This window comes from Ascaphus truei, chromosome 18, assembly GCF_040206685.1.
Source record: "Ascaphus truei isolate aAscTru1 chromosome 18, aAscTru1.hap1, whole genome shotgun sequence".
In the NCBI taxonomy this organism is placed as follows: Eukaryota; Metazoa; Chordata; class Amphibia; order Anura; family Ascaphidae; genus Ascaphus; species Ascaphus truei.
The window spans coordinates 26452929-26471842 of record NC_134500.1 but is presented as its reverse complement, the minus strand read 5'-3'; the positions used below and the strand labels follow the sequence as shown (position 1 = coordinate 26471842).

At 48.6% G+C, this 18914-nt stretch overlaps 1 protein-coding gene across 2 annotated transcripts in view; it reads right to left on the bottom strand.

The window, feature by feature from the left end:
• Nucleotides 1-15485, bottom strand: part of LOC142469053 (uncharacterized) — a 43252-nt gene extending 27767 nt beyond the window's left edge. The window contains exons 1-4 of one of the 2 annotated variants that reach the window (XM_075575910.1): nucleotides 14852-15485; nucleotides 11923-11996; nucleotides 1413-5854; nucleotides 221-282 (exon numbers count right to left, since the gene is read on the bottom strand). In XM_075575910.1, the coding sequence (XP_075432025.1) occupies nucleotides 221-282; nucleotides 1413-5854; nucleotides 11923-11965 (4547 nt within the window). In that variant the 5' untranslated portion in view covers nucleotides 11966-11996; nucleotides 14852-15485. The remainder of the gene's footprint in view (nucleotides 1-220; nucleotides 283-1412; nucleotides 5855-11922; nucleotides 11997-14851) is intronic. The other variant, XM_075575911.1, reaches the window with a different exon arrangement.
• Nucleotides 15486-18914: the final 3429 nt, after the last annotated feature.

The window sequence follows — 18914 nt, the reverse complement described above, 5'->3', positions numbered from 1 at the left end:
CTATTACCTCATATAACCCCTCCCGATAACTCCTCCTATTACCCTGTATAACCCCTCCCTATAACTCCTCCTATTTCCCGATTTAACCACTCCCTATAGCTCCTTGTATTACCCTATATAACCCCTCCCTATAACTCCTCCTATTACCCCATATAACCCCTCCCTATAACTCCTCCTATTACCCTGTATAACCGCTCTCTATAACCTAGCACTCACTTACTTGAATCCTGTGACTTTCGCTTCTTTGAAATTGTTAAATTTTGCCTTGAAGGTGTTTGTCAGCTGCAAAAAAAAATGGAAAAAAGTTTAAATCAGTAATATTATGTAATGCAAACAGTAATTATAATAATAATAATAATAATAATAATAATAACAGTAAGGATAAAACACTCATCAATTCATCACCTGCTTTTCCCACCGGATGCGTTAAACAGTGGTTGCAATGTCTGTCATTTTTATTTATTTTGTTTTTTAATTTAATTTATTTTTCCCTTTAATATGTGCATCAATACAATCCACACAATGATAAGTAATTAGCTAAGTTGCCAATCGATTCGTTCTCCTGTGATCGATCAGCAAAGATTCGTCTCGGGGTTCACTAAATGGCTGCAGAGGAGTATTCTGCAATCAGTGGAGGACATTTGCATATTAATATGACAAAGTTCTGTGGGGAAGATCATGTGACCAGGCAGTCACTAGATACAATTGGTGCACTGCTAGAGAGAGGGCAGGGCTAAAAAAAATGGGCCAGATCCTGTTTCAGAAGAGGAAGGGGATGTGACTTTGTAAATGGTTGCTATAGAAACAAAAAATGCTTGTTACATTATAATACATTACAAATGTCATATAGAGTGGTTTAAAAAAAATGCTACAGGTATTTTCCCATAGTACAGAAATGATTTATTAAAAAAAAAAATACATGTAGGATATTGCTTGGACTGCAGCTTTAAAGACCCTGGAAATATTACTTTACGTTCAGCCTTTTGCCTGGTGGTGACACTAAGCACAGCAATTCTGTAACCATTATGTTTATTACAAAGAGTAGTGTTACTTTTGCTGGTACAAGCAAAAATCCAGGAACAAGAGAATGAAATATAATATAAATAATACATTATTAAATATAGATGTAGACTTGCGGAAACGGGGGACGCCCGGCAAAGCGTGCAAGCTAATGACAGGTTATAGCCTCGAAAGAAAGGATTATTGCATGTTCTTATCTTTAGACAAGTATAATAGGTTATTATATCGTAAGCTACTGGGGCAGGGATTCTTGTCTCGCCTCTACCAAAGGTCAGGGAATGTGAACTGGGTCAGGACCGAAGAAAGACCACAAAAAGCCTTTGTAATAAACTCAGACGTTAGCATGTTAAATCAGCTGTACAACAGGCAACCTCTGGGGGTGGGGGGGTTACCTCATTCTCCACCTCGTTCTTCAATTCCTTGTAGTAGTTAGACTTTGGGTCGTTCAAACTATCATTAAATTGGCGATTTTGGATCTTAAACTCCAGAGGTAGAGTGGTGATCAGAGGACTGGTGGTGGTTGGTTGTTTGGTTGAGTTTGTTACATTACTTTGGTTAGAAGGTGTAATTCCAGGTGTCCGAGTAGTGTTGTCTGACACAGCCGTGATGTTTGACACAATGTTAGTGGGAGAGGCTGTGGCTGGTACTGAACTTATGTTGGAGGAGGCTGTGGCTGGTACTGAACTTATGTTGGAGGAGGCTGGTACTGAACTTATGTTGGAGGAGGCTGTGGCTGGAACTGAACTTATGTTGGAGGAGGCTGTGGCGGGTACTGAACTTATGTTGGAGGAGGCTGTGGCTGGTACTGAAGTTGCGTTGGATGAGGCTGTGGCGGGTACTGAAGTTGCATTGGAGGAGGCTATGGCGGGTACTGAAGTTGCGTTGGAGGAGGCTGTAGCTGGTGCTGAAGTTGTGTTGGAGGAGGCTGTGGCAGGTACAGAAGTTGCATTGGAGGAGGCTATGGCGGGTACTGAAGTTGCGTTGGAGGAGGCTGTAGCTGGTGCTGAAGTTGTGTTGGAGGAGGCTGTGGCAGGTACAGAAGTTGCATTGGAGGAGGCTGTAACTGGTGCTGAAGTTGCGTTGGAGGAGGCCGTGGTGGGTACTGAAGTTGCGTTGGAGGAGGCTGTGGCTGGTACTGAAGTTGCATTGGAGGAGGCTGTGGCTGGTACTGAAGTTGCATTGGAGGAGGCTGTGGCGGGTGCTGAAGTCACGTTGGAGGAGGCTGTAACTGGTGCTGAAGTTGCGTTGGAGGAGGCTGTGGCTGGTACTGAAGTTGCGTTGGAGGAGGCTGTGGCGGGTACTGAAGTTGCATTGGAGGAGGCTGTGGCGGGTACTGAAGTTGCATTGGAGGAGGCTGTGGCGGGTACTGAACTTATGTTGGAGGAGGCTATGGCTGGTACTGAAGTTGCGTTGGAGGAGGCTGTGGCTGGTGCTGAAGTCGCATTGGAGGAGGCTGTGGCGTGTACTGAAGTTGCGTTGGATGAGGCTGTGGCTGGTACTGAAGTTGCATTGGAGGAGGCTGTAGCTGGTGCTGAAGTTGCGTTGGATGAGGCTGTGGCGGGTACTGAAGTTGCATTGGAGGAGGCTGTGGCGGGTACTGAACTTATGTTGGAGGAGGCTGTGGCTGGTACTGAACTTATGTTGGAGGAGGCTGTGGCTGGTACTGAACTTATGTTGGAGGAGGCTGTGGCTGGAACTGAACTTATGTTGGATGAGGCTGTGGCTGGAACTGAACTTATGTTGGAGGAGGCTGTGGCTGGTACTGAACTTATGTTGGAGGAGGCTGTGGCTGGAACTGAACTTATGTTGGATGAGGCTGTGGCTGGAACTGAACTTATGTTGGAGGAGGCTGTGGCTGGTACTGAACTTATGTTGGAGGAGGCTGTGGCTGGTACTGAACTTATGTTGGAGGAGGCTGTGGCTGGTACTGAACTTATGTTGGAGGAGGCTATGGCTGGTACTGAAGTTGTGTTGGATGAGGCTGTGGTGGGTACTGAAGTTGCGTTGGAGGAGGCAGTGGCTGGTACTGAAGTTGTGTTGGAGGAGGCTGTTGCGGGTACAGAAGTTGCATTGGAGGAGGTTGTGGCTGGTACTGAAGTTGCATTGGAGGAGGCTGTGGCAGGTGCTGAAGTCACGTTGGAGGAGGCTGTAACTGGTGCTGAAGTTGCGTTGGAGGAGGCTGTGGCTGGTACTGAAGTTGCGTTGGAGGAGGCTGTGGCAGGTACTGAAGTTACATTGGAGGAGGCTGTGGCGGGTACTGAAGTTGCATTGGAGGAGGCTGTGGCGGGTACTGAACTTATGTTGGAGGAGGCTATGGCTGGTACTGAAGTTGCGTTGGTGGAGGCTGTGGCTGGTGCTGAAGTCGCATTGGAGGAGGCTGTGGCGTGTACTGAAGTTGCGTTGGATGAGGCTGTGGCTGGTACTGAAGTTGCATTGGAGGAGGCTGTAGCTGGTGCTGAAGTTGCGTTGGATGAGGCTGTGGCGGGTACTGAAGTTGCATTGGAGGAGGCTGTGGCGGGTACTGAACTTATGTTGGAGGAGGCTGTGGCTGGTACTGAACTTATGTTGGAGGAGGCTGTGGCTGGTACTGAACTTATGTTGGAGGAGGCTGTGGCTGGTACTGAACTTATGTTGGAGGAGGCTGTGGCTGGTACTGAACTTATGTTGGAGGAGGCTGTGGCTGGTACTGAACTTATGTTGGAGGAGGCTATGGCTGGTACTGAAGTTGTGTTGGATGAAGCTGTGGTGGGTACTGAAGTTGCGTTGGAGGAGGCTGTGGCTGGTACTGAAGTTGTGTTGGAGGAGGCTGTGGCGGGTACAGAAGTTGCATTGGAGGAGGCTGTAACTGGTGCTGAAGTTGCGTTGGAGGAGGCCGTGGCGGGTACTGAAGTTGCGTTGGAGGAGGCTGTGGCGGGTACTGAAGTTGTGTTGGAGGAGGCTGTGGCGGGTACAGAAGTTGCATTGGAGGAGGCTGTAACTGGTGCTGAAGTTGCGTTGGAGGAGGCCGTGGCGGGTACTGAAGTTGCGTTGGAGGAGGCTGTGGTGGGTACTGAAGTTGCGTTGGAGGAGGCTGTGGCTGGTACTGAAGTTGCATTGGAGGAGGCTGTGGCTGGTACTGAAGTTGCATTGGAGGAGGCTGTGGCGGGTGCTGAAGTCACGTTGGAGGAGGCTGTAACTGGTGCTGAAGTTGCATTGGAGGAGGCTGTGGCTGGTACTGAAGTTGCGGTGGAGGAGGCTGTAACTGGTGCTGAAGTTGTGTTGGAGGAGGCTGTGGCGGGTACTGAAGTTGCATTGGAGGAGGCTGTGGCGGGTACTGAAGTTGCATTGGAGGAGGCTGTGGCGGGTACTGAACTTATGTTGGAGGAGGCTATGGCTGGTACTGAAGTTGCGTTGGAGGAGGCTGTGGCTGGTGCTGAAGTCGCATTGGAGGAGGCTGTGGCGGGTGCTGAAGTTGCGTTGGATGAGGCTGTGGCGGGTACTGAAGTTGCGTTAGAGGAGGCTGTGGCGGGTACTGAACTTATGTTGGAGGAGGCTGTGGCTGGTACTGAAGTTGCATTGGAGGAGGCTGTAGCTGGTGCTGAAGTTGTGTTGGAGGAGGCTGTGGTGGGTACAGAAGTTGCATTGGAGGAGGCTGTGGCGGGTACTGAAGTTGCATTGGAGGAGGCTGTAACTGGTGCTGAAGTTGCGTTGGAGGAGGCTGTGGCTGGTACTGAAGTTGCATTGGAGGAGGCTGTGGCTGGTACTGAAGTTGCGTTGGATGAGGCTGTAGCTGGTACAGAAGTTGCATTGGAGGAGGCTGTGGCTGGTACTGAAGTTGCGTTGGAGGAGGTTGGGATCGGTGCTGAAATTGCATTGGAGGAGGCTGTGGCGGGTACTGAAGTTGCATTGGAGGAGGCTGTGGCTGGTGCTGAAGTTGCATTGGAGGAGGCTGTGGCTGGTGCTGAAGTTGCATTGGAGGAGGCTGTGGCTGGTACTGTAGTTGCGTTGGATGAGGCTGTAGCTGGTACTGAAGTTGTATTGGATGAGGCTGTGGCTGGTGCTGAAATTGCATTGGAGGAGGCTGTGGCTGGTGCTGAAGTTGTGTTGGAGGAGGCTGTGGCTGGTGCTGAAATTGCATTGGAGGAGGCTGTGGCTGGTACTGAAGTTGCGTTGGATGAGGCTGTAGCTGGTACAGAAGTTGCATTGGAGGAGGCTGTGGCTGGTACTGAAGTTGCGTTGGAGGAGGTTGTGATCGGTGCTGAAATTGCATTGGTGGAAGCTGTGGCTGGTACTGAAGTTGCATTGGAGGAGACTGTGGCTGGAACTGAAGTTGCATTGGTGGAAGCTGTGGCAGGTAATATAGTTGTGTTAGTGGACATGGTTGTGGCTGGTAATGAAGTTGTGTTAGTGGATGAGGCTGTGGTTGGTAATGTGGTTGGTAATGTAGTTAAGTTAGTGGCTAAGGCTGTGGCTGGTATTGTAGTTAGATTAGTGGACAAGTTTGTGGCTGGTAATGAAGTTGTGTTGGAGGAGCCTGTGGCTGACACTGAAAGTGTGTTGGTTGCAGAAGAGGTTGTCTCATTAGAATGTGTAGAAGTTGATTGGCCCAATGTTGTTATTCCAGATGATGTGGGGGTGGTAAGGGTTGTGAGTACAGATGCGTTGTTTACACTAAGGGTTGTGTTGTTTGGTTTTGCAGAGGTGATTGACTCAGTGTTAGTTAGGGAAGCTGCAGATGATAATGAAGTTGGGTTGGTAGCCGGCAATGTGGATGCTTCTGTGCTTGCAGTGGAACTATTGGTAGGCAGAGCGGTGGTTGTATTTTCTGTGGCTACATATGCAAATGATGTGGACGCTGTAAGTACAATAAAGATACAATATTTATATTATATTTATTTGAATAAACTTTAACACATATTACAGAAACAGTCTGTGTAGTTCTTTTTTGGGGGGGGGAAGGGGAGATGTTTTTGTTTTTTACCTGACTGTAGGGGTTCCTCGGAGACAATACATGCCCCCCCCATGTCTAACTAATACTTGACTGGTGCTCCAAATATGATCATCTGGATCAGCTTTGCGTGGGGCAGAAAAATAGATGTGACATTGTGGGATGTGAAATTGGGCGAGGTGACACTGTGAGATATGCCATTGTGAGATGTTACATTGGGATATGAGACACTGAGATGTGACATTGGGCTATGAGACATTGTGTGTTGTTACATTGGGTGATGGGATATTGGTTGATGAGACATTGTGATATGTTACATTGGGTGATGGGACATTGTGAGATGTGACATTGGGTGATGGGACATTGTATAATGTAACATTAGGAGAGGTGACATTGGGTGCTGGGACATTGTGAGATGTAACATTGTGAGATGTGACATTGTGAGATGTGACATTGGGTGATGGGACATTGTGAGATGGGACATTGTGAGATGTGACATTGTGAGATGTGACATTGGGTGATAGGACATTATGAGATGTAACATTGTGAGATGTGACATTGTGAGATGTGACATTGGGTGCTGGGACATTGTGAGATGTGACATTGTGAGATGTGACATTGGGTGCTGGGACATTGTGAGATGTGACATTGGGTGCTGGGACATTGTGAGATGTGACATTGGGTGCTGGGACATTGTGAGATGTGACATTGGGTGCTGGGACATTGTGAGATGTGACATTGTGAGATGTGACATTGGGGGCTGGGACATTGTGAGATGTTACATTGGGTGCTGGGACATTGTGAGATGTGACATTGGGTGCTGGGAGATTGTGAGATGTTACATTGGTTGCTGGGACATTGTGAGATGTGACATTGGGTGCTGGGACATTGTGAAATGTGACATTGGGTGCTGGGAGATTGTGAGATGTTACATTGGGTGCTGGGAGATTGTGAGATGTTACATTGGGTGCAGGGACATTGTGAGATGTTACATTGGGTGCTGGGACATTGTGAGATGTTACATTGGGTGCTGGGACATTGTGAGATGTTACATTGGGTGCTGGGAGATTGTGAGATGTTACATTGGGTGCAGGGACATTGTGAGATGTTACATTGGTTGCTGGGAGATTGTGAGATGTTACATTGGGTGCTGGGACATTGTGAGATGTTACATTGGGTGCAGGGACATTGTGAGATGTTACATTGGGTGCAGGGACATTGTGAGATGTTACATTGGGTGCTGGGAGATTGTGAGATGTTACATTGGGTGCAGGGACATTGTGAGATGTTACATTGGGTGCTGGGAGATTGTGAGATTTTACATTGGGTGGAGGGACACTGTGAGATGTGACATTTGGGTGATGGGACATTAGGCAATGGGACATTGGTTGATGGAACATTGTAAGATGTTACTTTGGGTGAAGGGACACAGTGAGGCGGGACATTGTGAGATGGGTGACAGGTCATTTGGGTGATGGGACACTGGGTGACGCGTTATTTGGTTACAATGGTCTTTCTATTGATGACCCCATGGTTATATGTATAGTTTTCATGTGTCACATACAGGCACAAAATACTTCAAACATCTTGGAGAAGCCCCATCTTGAGTTCACCAAAGGTCAGGGAACCACAGATCCGCTCTGAGGATGCCCTGGCACAGGTGAATTTAGAACAAAAATATTTTAAAAATGGGGACTGCCGCTTTAAAATATAATGTAAAAAAAAAAAAAATCACATAAATCATCACAAGATTGTATATAAATGAATAGGCACGCTGCACTTTCAATGTGGGCTTAATTAATGATGGGACATTATTTCAGCTTTAGTGCAATCTAGATAATTAGGGCCAACTATAAAGATTACGTCTAGAAAGTGTCTTACAGACTTAATGTGACTAGAAGACACCTTCCGGCGACAAAAATGCATTTCCACAAAACACACTCTGATTAGTAGTAATAGACACGTAACAGGCAGGTAAAAGGCAGGTAACAGGCAGGTAACAGGCAGGTAACAGACAGGTAACAGACAGGTAACAGGCAGGTAACAGACAGGTAACAGGCAGGTAACAGGCAGGTAACAGGCAGGTAACAGGCAGGTAACAGGCAGGTAACAGACAGGTAACAGGCAGGTAACAGACAGGTAACAGACAGGTAACAGGCAGGTAACAGACAGGTAACAGGCAGGTAACAGACAGGTAACAGGCAGGTAACAGGCAGGTAACAGACAGGTAACAGGCAGGTAACAGGCAGGTAACAGGCAGGTAACAGACAGGTAACAGACAGGTAACAGACAGGTAACAGGCAGGTAACAGACAGGTAACAGGCAGGTAACAGGCAGGTAACAGGCAGGTAACAGGCAGGTAACAGGCAGGTAACAGACAGGTAAATAACAGCTGGTAATGATTTTGATAAGGGCCATTATTAGCCCCAAGTTAACGAACCTCTATGAATCTGGCACATAATGACACGTCCGCGCTGCGTCGGATACATTTTTGGGCTGATACAAAGCGACTTAATTCTGCACTAATGCAATTAACTGACTTTTTAGGGTTCATGTTAACCTCGGCGCGGGATTCTGACGCACAGAAACATTATTTTCTAGTACATGCAATTAACATCTGTACGCCCAGCACCGCCATTTCTGTGCACCCAGCGCCGCCATTTCTGTATGCTCAGCACCGCCATTTCTGTGCACCCAGCGCCGCCATTTCTGTATGCTCAGCACCGCCATTTCTGTGCACCCAGCGTCGCCATTTCTGTATGCTCAGCACCGCCATTTCTGTGCACCCAGCGCCGCCATTTCTGTATGCCCAGCACCGCCATTTCTGTGCACCAAGCGCCGCCATTTCTGTGCACCCAGTGCCACCATTTCTGTGCGCCCAGTGCCGCCATTTCTGTACGCCCAGCGCCGCCATTTCTGTACAGCCAGCGCCGCTAACTCTGTACGCCCAGCGCCGCCATTTCTGTGCGCCCAGCGCCACCATTTCTGTACGCCCAGCGCCGCCATTTCTGTACGGCCAGCGCCGCTAACTCTGTACGCCCAGCGCCGCCATTTCTGTGCGCCCAGCGCCACCATTTCTGTGCGCCCAGCGCCACCATTTCTGTGCGCCCAGCGCCACCATTTCTGTGCGCCCAGCGCCACCATTTCTGTGCGCCCAGCGCCACCATTTCTGTGCGCACAGCACCACCATTTCTGTGCTCCCAGCGCCGTCATTTCTGTGCGCCCAGCACCGCCATTTCTGTACACCCAGCGCCACCATTTCTGTGCGCCCAGCGCCACCATTTCTGTGCACCCAGCGCCGCCATTTCTGTATGCCCAGCGCCACCATTTCTGTGCGCCCAGCGCCGCCATTTCTGTACGCCTAGCGCCACCATTTCTGTGCGCCCAGTGCCGCCATTTCTGTGCGCCCAGCGCCGCAATGTCTGTATGAGCGCCGCCATTTTTGTGCACCCAGCACCGCCATTTCTGTACGCCTAGCGCCGCCATTTCTGTACGCCCAGCGCCGCCATTTCTGTACACCCAGCACCACCATTTCTGTACGCCCAGCGCCAACATTTCGGTGCGACCAGCGACGCCATTTCTGTACGCCCAGCGCCACCATTCTGTATGACCAGCGCCGCCATTTCTGTATGACCAGCGCCACCATTCCTATGTGCTCAACACCGCCATTTCTGTATGCCCAACACCGCCATTTCTGTGCACCCAGCGCCGCCATTTCTGTGCATCCATCGCCACCATTTCTGTATGACCAGCGCCACCATTTCTGTACACCCAGCACTGCCATTCCTGTGTGCCCTGCACCACTATTTCTGTGCGCCCAGCGCTGCCATTTCTGTGCGCCCAGTGTCTCCATTTCTGTGCACCCAGCGTTGCCATGAAACAAACAAATCTTTGACGCTGCTGGTGCAGACGGAGAAGTGACCGGTCAGTACAGAGGCGCACACTGGCGGAGAAATGACCGGTCAGTACAGAGGCGCACACTGGCGGAGAAATGACCGGTCAGTACAGAGGAGCACACAGGTGGAGAAATGACCGGTCAGTACAGAGGCGCACACTGGCGGAGAAATGACCGGTCAGTACAGAGGAGCACACAGGCGGAGAAATGACCGGTCAGTACAGAGGCGCACACAGGCGGAGAAATGACCGGTCAGTACAGAGGCGCACAAAGGCGGAGAAATGACCGGTCAGTACAGAGGCGCACACAGGCGGAGAAATGACCGGTCAGTACAGAGGCGCACACAGGCGGAGAAATGACCGGTCAGTACAGAGGCGCACACAGGAGGAGAAATGACCGGTCAGTACAGAGGCGCACACAGGCGGAGAAATGACCGGTCAGTACAGAGGCGCACACAGGCGGAGAAATGACCGGTCAGTACAGAGGCGCACACAGGCGGAGAAATGAACGGTCAGTACAGAGGCGCACACAGGCGGAGAAATGACCGGTCAGAACAGAGGCGCACACAGGCGGAGAAATGACCGGTCAGTACAGAGGCGCACACAGGCGGAGAAAATGACCGGTCAGTACAGAGGCGCACACAGGCGGAGAAATGACCGGTCAGTACAGAGGCGCACACAGGCGGAGAAATGACCGGTCAGTACAGAGGCGCACACAGGTCGGAGGAATGACCGGTCAGTACAGAGGCGCACACAGGCGGAGAAATGACCGGTCAGTACAGAGGCGCACACAGGCGGAGAAATGACCGGTCAGTACAGAGTCGCACACAGGCGGAGAAATGACCGGTCAGTACAGAGGCGCACACAGGCGGAGAAATGACCGGTCAGAACAGAGGCGCACACAGGCGGAGAAATGACCGGTCAGTACAGAGGCGCACACAGGCGGAGAAATGACCGGTCAGTACAGAGGCGCACACAGGCGGAGAAATGACCGGTCAGTACAGAGGCGCACACAGGTCGGAGGAATGACCGGTCAGTACAGAGGCGCACACAGGCGGAGAAATGACCGGTCAGTACAGAGTCGCACACAGGCGGAGAAATGACCGGTCAGTACAGAGGCGCACACAGGCGGAGAAATGAACGGTCAGTACAGAGGCGCACACAGGCGGAGAAATGACCGGTCAGTACAGAGGCGCACACAGGTCGGAGGAATGACCGGTCAGTACAGAGGCGCACACAGGCGGAGAAATGACCGGTCAGTACAGAGGCGCACAAAGGCGGAGAAATGACCGGTCAGTACAGAGGCGCACAAAGGCGGAGAAATGACCGGTCAGTACAGAGGCGCACACAGGCGGAGAAATGACCGGTCAGTACAGAGGCGCACACAGGTCGGAGGAATGACCGGTCAGTACAGAGGCGCACATAGGCGGAGAAATGACCGGTCAGTACAGAGGCGCACACAGGTCGGAGGAATGACCGGTCAGTACAGAGGCGCACACAGGCGGAGAAATGACCGGTCAGTACAGAGGCGCACACAGGCGGAGAAATGACCGGTCAGTACAGAGGCGCGCACAGGCGGAGAAATGACCGGTCAGTACAGAGGCGCGCACAGGCGGAGAAATGACCGGTCAGTACAGAGGCGCGCACAGGCGGAGAAATGCCCGGTCAGTACAGAGGCGCGCACAGGCGGAGAAATGCCCGGTCAGTACAGAGGCGCACACAGGCGGAGAAATGCCCGGTCAGTACAGAGGCGCACACAGGCGGAGAAATGACCGGTCAGTACAGAGGCGCACATAGGCGGAGAAATGACCGGTCAGTACAGAGGCGCGCACAGGCGGTGCTTAGTACACCGTCCCCAGTGTGTATTCATTGTCTTGATTGTATGTTAATTTCTTAACCCTTTGAGGGTGAGGGGGCCACAGCACGATCACCTGACCTCTTCTGTTTCCCAGGCAACCAGGTCATGTCCAGCGCTCTACACGAGCGCAAAAAGTGAGCAAGTGACATCACTACTGCCTCATGGAGCACCCAAGGGGTTACAGCACATCACCGGCTCCTCTAATGCTAAGTATGTTCCTTACCCACTATAAGCAGGATCAGGGTGGCCGATCTCCTGCAGGGCATTCTGGGAACTCCAATCTCTCCCTTGTGACTCCTACACAGAAACAATGGATTAGTGCACGAAAGCGTAACTCACTTTAAGTTGCGATACTATAATACACCGGCCCAAGAAACAACCTTTTGTAAACAATTGAATTGGCTTCCTTAAATCTAACCATGCTAAAAGCAAATATTTTTTTGTTATAGCTCTTTTTTGTTTCTCTGGAAATCAATTACACTAAACTATTTCTTCGGGGCCTTTGAATGTTTGTCAGTCAAGTAATTTATTTACTCTTATTTAATCCCGTTCTTATCAAATGGTCGATAAGGGGAGGGGGAGAGAGGGGGCTTTACCTGTGCAAACTCTTGTTGTTGAACACACAGAGACGTCAGAGACAAGGCGCAAGGAAATCAGCCCCCTCCCAAGTCTCAGCTCCCCGTGTTTCTATAATAACTTTAATAAGGATTTAATCATACTTATAGGGGGCAGATTGTGGGGGGAAATGCGTCAATCACCCAGATGTGACCCCTTAACCCTGTCACTGCCATTAGTACACTTTGCCCCTAGGAGGGACTGACCCCTTAACCCTGTCACTGCCATTAGTACACTTTGCCCCTAGGAGGGACTGACCCCTTAACCCTGTCACTGCCATTAGTACACTTTGCCCCTAGGAGGGACTGACCCCTTAACCCTGTCACTGCCATTAGTACACTTTGCCCCTAGGAGGGACTGACCCCTTAACCCTGTCACTGCCATTAGTACACTTTGCTACTAGGAGGGACTTACCCCTTAACCCTGTCACTGCCATTAGTACAGTTTGTTCCTAGGAGGGACTGACCCCTTAACCCTGTCACTGCCATTGGCACACTTTGCCCCTAGGAGGGACTGACCCCTTAACCCTGTCACTGCCATTAGTACACTTTGCTACTAGGAGGGACTGACCCCTAACCCTGTCACTGCCATTTGTACACTTTGGCCCTAGGAGGGACCGACCCCTTAACCCTGTCACTGCCCTTAGTACACTTTGGCCCTAGAAGGGATTTAGCACAGTTCGATTTCTGGAAGCCAAATAGATTGTTAAATTGTTTAGAAATGGTTGTTTTATAGCTGATTACTTATTAATCCCCCCTGCCCCCCAATAAAAGCAGCCAAATCTTTGCTTTTAGCACAGTAATAATAGTTTAAGGAAGCCAATTAAAATGTTGTGTATTGCAATTCTTTAATCAGTTCTGTAATATGAAAGTACTGTCACAAAACCCCAGATTTGAAGAGGAAGAACAAAAGATACGAGCCCACCCTCCTTAATGACCATGCTGCTATACACAGTATGACCATGCTGCTATACACAGTATGACCATGCTGCTATACACAGTATGACCATGCTGCTATGTGGAGTATGACCATGCTGCTATACACAGTATGACCATGCTGCTATACACAGTATGACCATGCTGCTATATACAGTATGACCATGCTGCTATATCGAGTATGATCATGCTGCTACAGGGAAAAGGGAGACCAAAAAGCGCACCAGCACAAACGGAGCAGGAAGAAACCAGGACAAAAAAATGATTAAAAGGGCACTTTAATGTGGCAAAAGACCCATCCAATGCATTTCGAACGTCGCAGCGTTCTGCACCATCCCCCCTCTGCATTCCCCCCTACACCCCCTTTTGCACTCCCCCCACTGCACCATCCCCCCACTGCACTCCCCCTGCACCATCTCCCCCTCTGCATTCCCCCCACTGCACCATCCCCCCTCTTCACTCCCCCCTGCACATCCATCCTCTGCACCCACCTGCACCCACCTGCACCCCCACACTGCACTCTCCCCTGCACCATCCCCTCTGCCCTCCTCCCTGCACTCCCCTCACTGCACCCCCCCCCTCTGCACCATCCCCCTTCTGCATTCGCCCCTGCACCATCCCTCCCCCTGCACCTTTCCCCCTATGCACTCCCCCAACTACACTAACCCCCCTCTACACTATCCCCCCTCTGCACTCCCCTCCTGCTCCATCCCCCCTCTGCACCTACCCCCCCCCCTCCCAACTGCCACATACAACCCCACGTAAGCCTCTGATAAAGGGATTTTACTTCCAGCACTGAGCACTTATCCGTGACCGATTAAACAGACACGGTGGTTCCTTGCAGGTCACACGGATGACAAATGCACAGTATTGTTGCCCTGTCTCTACCATTGTAGGATCCAGATTTTCAGGTAACAAATTCCAGCACAAATACAGCAGGTACTTCAGTAAGGATCTGTGTGTCCACTATTCACTGCTCAGGGCAGTACTGTCCGTACCTGCTGCCGCCACGCTCCACTTACGTTTGTCCATGCCAGCACCGGGAAACCCATATATAAAGTTAGGACAGCAGGAGGGGGTCGCTGGTTAGCTATGGAAGCTTCCATCTTAAGTGTGACCCGCACAATTCCCAATTTTTACTGAGTTTGCTGTTTCTTTGTACAGAGAGGCTTTATATGCAGTTCTGAGCAAATACCCAAATGGCGGCCATATTAATAAAACCCCACATTTTAATTGCCTATCAACATTTCCCCTGGGGTATAACAGTGGAGCAGGGTTTGCTGAAGCTGAAGCTAGTTCATCTCTGTGAAAACCTCCAGAGAAAAGTCTTCACTGAAAATGAATACTCCGCATTGTATGCGAGTGCTGAGTATATCGCCACAGCTGGCCAAGGGTTACGGAAGCCCCATTCGGTAGAAAGGGATTTGGCTTCTGTACGGAGCCCGGGTCCTGCCCCGCAGAGGCGACGGGGCTGTTTGGGAGAGTGGGGCATTACTGAGGGGTATAATTTTCAGAAGTTTTTTTGGGGGTGTCGGTCACCCTGTTAGCCGCCCTTTGTGCAAAGAATCAATCAGGGAATAGAACCCACAGTCTGCCACCTACCTGCTTTGTCTCTCTGCTCCGTACACACACGTTGAGCTGTATACACTCGGTGATCTGTATTCACACGATGGGCCGTATAACTCGGTGATCTGTATCCACACAATGGGCCGTATACACTCGGTGAGCTGTATTCACACGATGGGCCGTATACACTTGTGAGCTGTATACACACGATGGGCCGTATACACTCGGTGATCTGTATCCACACAATGGGCCGTATACACTCGGTGAGCTGTATCCACACGATGGGCTGTATACACTCGATGGGCCGTATACACTCGGTGAGCTGTATACACACGTTGATCCGTATACACACGTTGATCCGTATACACACGTTGATCCGTATACACACGATGGGCCGTATACACACGATGGTCCGTATACACACGATGGTCCGTATACACACGATGGGCCGTATACACTTTGGGATGATTCCTCAGGCAGCTTCTCACCTTATCAGCAGGTGCAAGCAGAAGTAAAACTTGTACAGACTCTGAGGGACTTAAGTCTGAAGGTGTGGCAGCTCACCTGTCCCCTGTCACAGGAGAACGTTCTGTCCCTCCCCCTCACATCCACACACCTGAACCCCACTCACACAGGGTGACTCTGCTTGTGTGACATGCAGACACGGGGACGCGATGTATGTCCCAGGGACCCCTGTACTCTGCTGTTTGCAGTTACACTGATGCATGTCCTTATTTTCTGGCTATTTTATCTTCATACGGAGCTGACCACGTGCTCAACTCTTTACTGTACATATGGATACGATGCACAAAGGGGATACAGATACAATACAAAGAGAAGAGCTGACACTCTGTATACAGACACAGGGAGAAGAGCTGACATTAAATGAGGATACAGGGAGAAGAGCTGACGCTATATACAGATACAGTAAGAAGAGTTGACACTATATACAGATACAGGGAGAAGAGCTGACACTCTATATACAGATACAGGGAGAAGAGCTGACACTCTATATAGAGATAAAGATATAGAGCTAACACTCTATATACAGATACAGGGAGAAGAGCTAACACTCTATATACAGATACAGGGAGAAGAGCTAACACTCTATATACAGATACAGGGAGAAGAGCTAACACTCTATATACAGATACAGGGAGAAGAGCTGACACTCTATATAGAGATACAGGGAGAAGAGCTGACACTCTATATACAGACACAGGGAGAAGAGCTGACATTAAATGCAGATACAGGGAGAAGAGCTGACGCTATATACAGGTACAGGGAGAAGAGCTGACACTCTATATACAGATACAAGGAGAAGAGCTAACACTCTATATACAGATACAGGGAGAAGAGCTGACACTCTATATACAGACACAGGGAGAAGAGCAGACACTCTATATACAGAACAGGGAGAAGAGCTGACACTATATGTAGCTACAGGGAAAAGAGCTGACGCTATATACAGATACAGGGAGAAGAGCTGACGCTCTATATACAGATACAGGGAGAAGAGCTGATACTCTATATACAGATACGGGGAGAAGAGCTGACACTCTATATACAGATACAAGGAGAACACCTGACATGCTTTATACAGATACGGGGAGAAGAGATGACACTATATACAGATAGAGGGAGATAATCTGACAGTATATACAGATAGAGGGAGATAATCTGACACTATATACAGATACAGGGAGAAGAGATGACACGATATACAAATACAGGAAGAAGAGCTGACACTCTATATACAGATACAGGGAGAAGAGCTGACACTCTATATACAGATACAGGGAGAAGAGCTGACACTCTATATACAGATTCCGGGAGAAGAGCTGACACTCTGTATACAGATACAGGGAGAAGAGCTAACACTCTATATACAGATACAGGGAGAAGAGCTAACACTCTGCATACAGATACCGGGAGAAGAGCTGACACTCTGTATACAGATACAGGGAAAGGAGATTACACTCTGTATACAGATACCGGGAGAAGAGCTGACACTCTGTATACAGATACAGGGAGAGGAGATTACACTCTATATACAGATACGGGGAGAAGAGCTGACACTCTGTATACAGATACAGGGAGAAGAGCTAACACTCTATATACAGATACAGGGAGAAGAGCTGACACTCTGTATACAGATACAGGGAGAGGAGATGACACTCTGTATACAGATACAGGGAGAGGAGATGACACTATATACAGATACCGAGAGAAGAGCTGAGACTCTATATACAGATATAGGGAGAAGAGCTGACACACTGTATACAGATACAGGGAGAGGAGATGACACTCTATATACAGATACGGGGAGAGGAGATGACACTCTATATACAGATACAGGGAGAGTAGATGACACTATATAGCGATACGGGGAGAGTAGATGACACTATAGAGATACGGGGAGAGTAGATGACACTATAGAGATACAGGGAGAGTAGATGACACTATAGAGATACAGGGAGAAGAAATGTAATGTTTAAACTGTGAGATTTTTACATTCTTTAACAAACAAAACAAAAAAAACCTTGCGTGTGTTTCTTTTTTTTTTTAAATGATCTTTTTTATTTTAACGGTGCACATTTCGTTCCGGCTGCACCCCTCCCCGAGCCTGTGACTCAGCGCCCGACCAGAACGTCACATATTTGGAAGAACAGGAATTGTCTGAATGTCATGTTTCTGAAAGAAATGTTTTTCTTATCTTTCAAAGGCACCTTTAGGATCACGTAGTGTTGTTTTGGCAACACACAAGACCATAATCGGGGTATTCCTTAAATGACTATATATTTAATGAGAAATCGCCCGAAAACCACAAGCAATTTGATGTAAGACAAACCTTGCGTTTTCACTTTATTTATTAAGATTTAGTATGCATCCAAATTCTATTTAGATAGAATAAAATAGGACTTTTATTGGAGTGTGCAGTGATAACATGTTATTTACTGATACAGGCGGCAGTGATAACATGTTATATACTGATACATGGTACAGTATGTGGCTATATACTGATACAGGCGGCAGTGATAACATGTTACAGTATGTGGTTATATACTGATATAGGCGGCAGTGATAACATGTTATATACTGATACATGGTACAGTATGTGGCTATATACTGATACAGGCGGCAGTGATAACATGTTACAGTATGTGGTTATCTACTGATATAGGCGGCAGTGATAACATGTTATATACTGATACAGGCGGCAGTGATAACATGTTACAGTATGTGGTTATATACTGATACAGGCGGCAGTGATAACATGTTACAGTATGTGGTTATATACTGATACAGGCGGCAGTGATAACATGTTATATACTGATATAGGCGGCAGTGATAACATGTTATATACTGATACAGGCGGCAGTGATAACATGTTACAGTATGTGGTTATATACTGATACAGGCGGCAGTGAAAACATGTTACAGTATGTGGTTATATACTGATACAGGCGGCAGTGATAACATGTTATATACTGATACAGGCGGCAGTGATAACATGTTACAGTATGTGGTTATATACTGATACAGGCGGCAGTGAAAACATGTTACAGTATGTGGTTATATACTGATACAGGCGGCAGTGATAACATGTTACAGTATGTGGTTATATACTGATACAGGCGGCAGTGATAACATGTTATATACTGATACAGGCGGCAGTGATAACATGTTATATACTGATACAGGCGGCAGTGATAACATGTTACAGTATGTGGTTATATACTGATACAGGCGGCAGTGATAACATGTTACAGTATGTGGTTATATACCGACACAGGCGGCAGTAATAACATGTTACAGTATGTGGTTATATACTGATATAGGCGGCAGTGATAACATGTTATATACTGATACATGGTACAGTATGTGGCTATATACTGATACAGGCGGCAGTGATAACATGTTACAGTATGTGGTTATATACCGACACAGGCGGCAGTGATAACATGTTACAGTATGTGGTTATATACTGATGGTTATTAGTTAATTTAGTGAGGGCTGTTTCAGTGGACTGAGCAGTGTGGAAGCCGGATTGTAGAGGGTCTTGGAGAGAATAGGTGGGGAGAAAATGGAGCAAGCA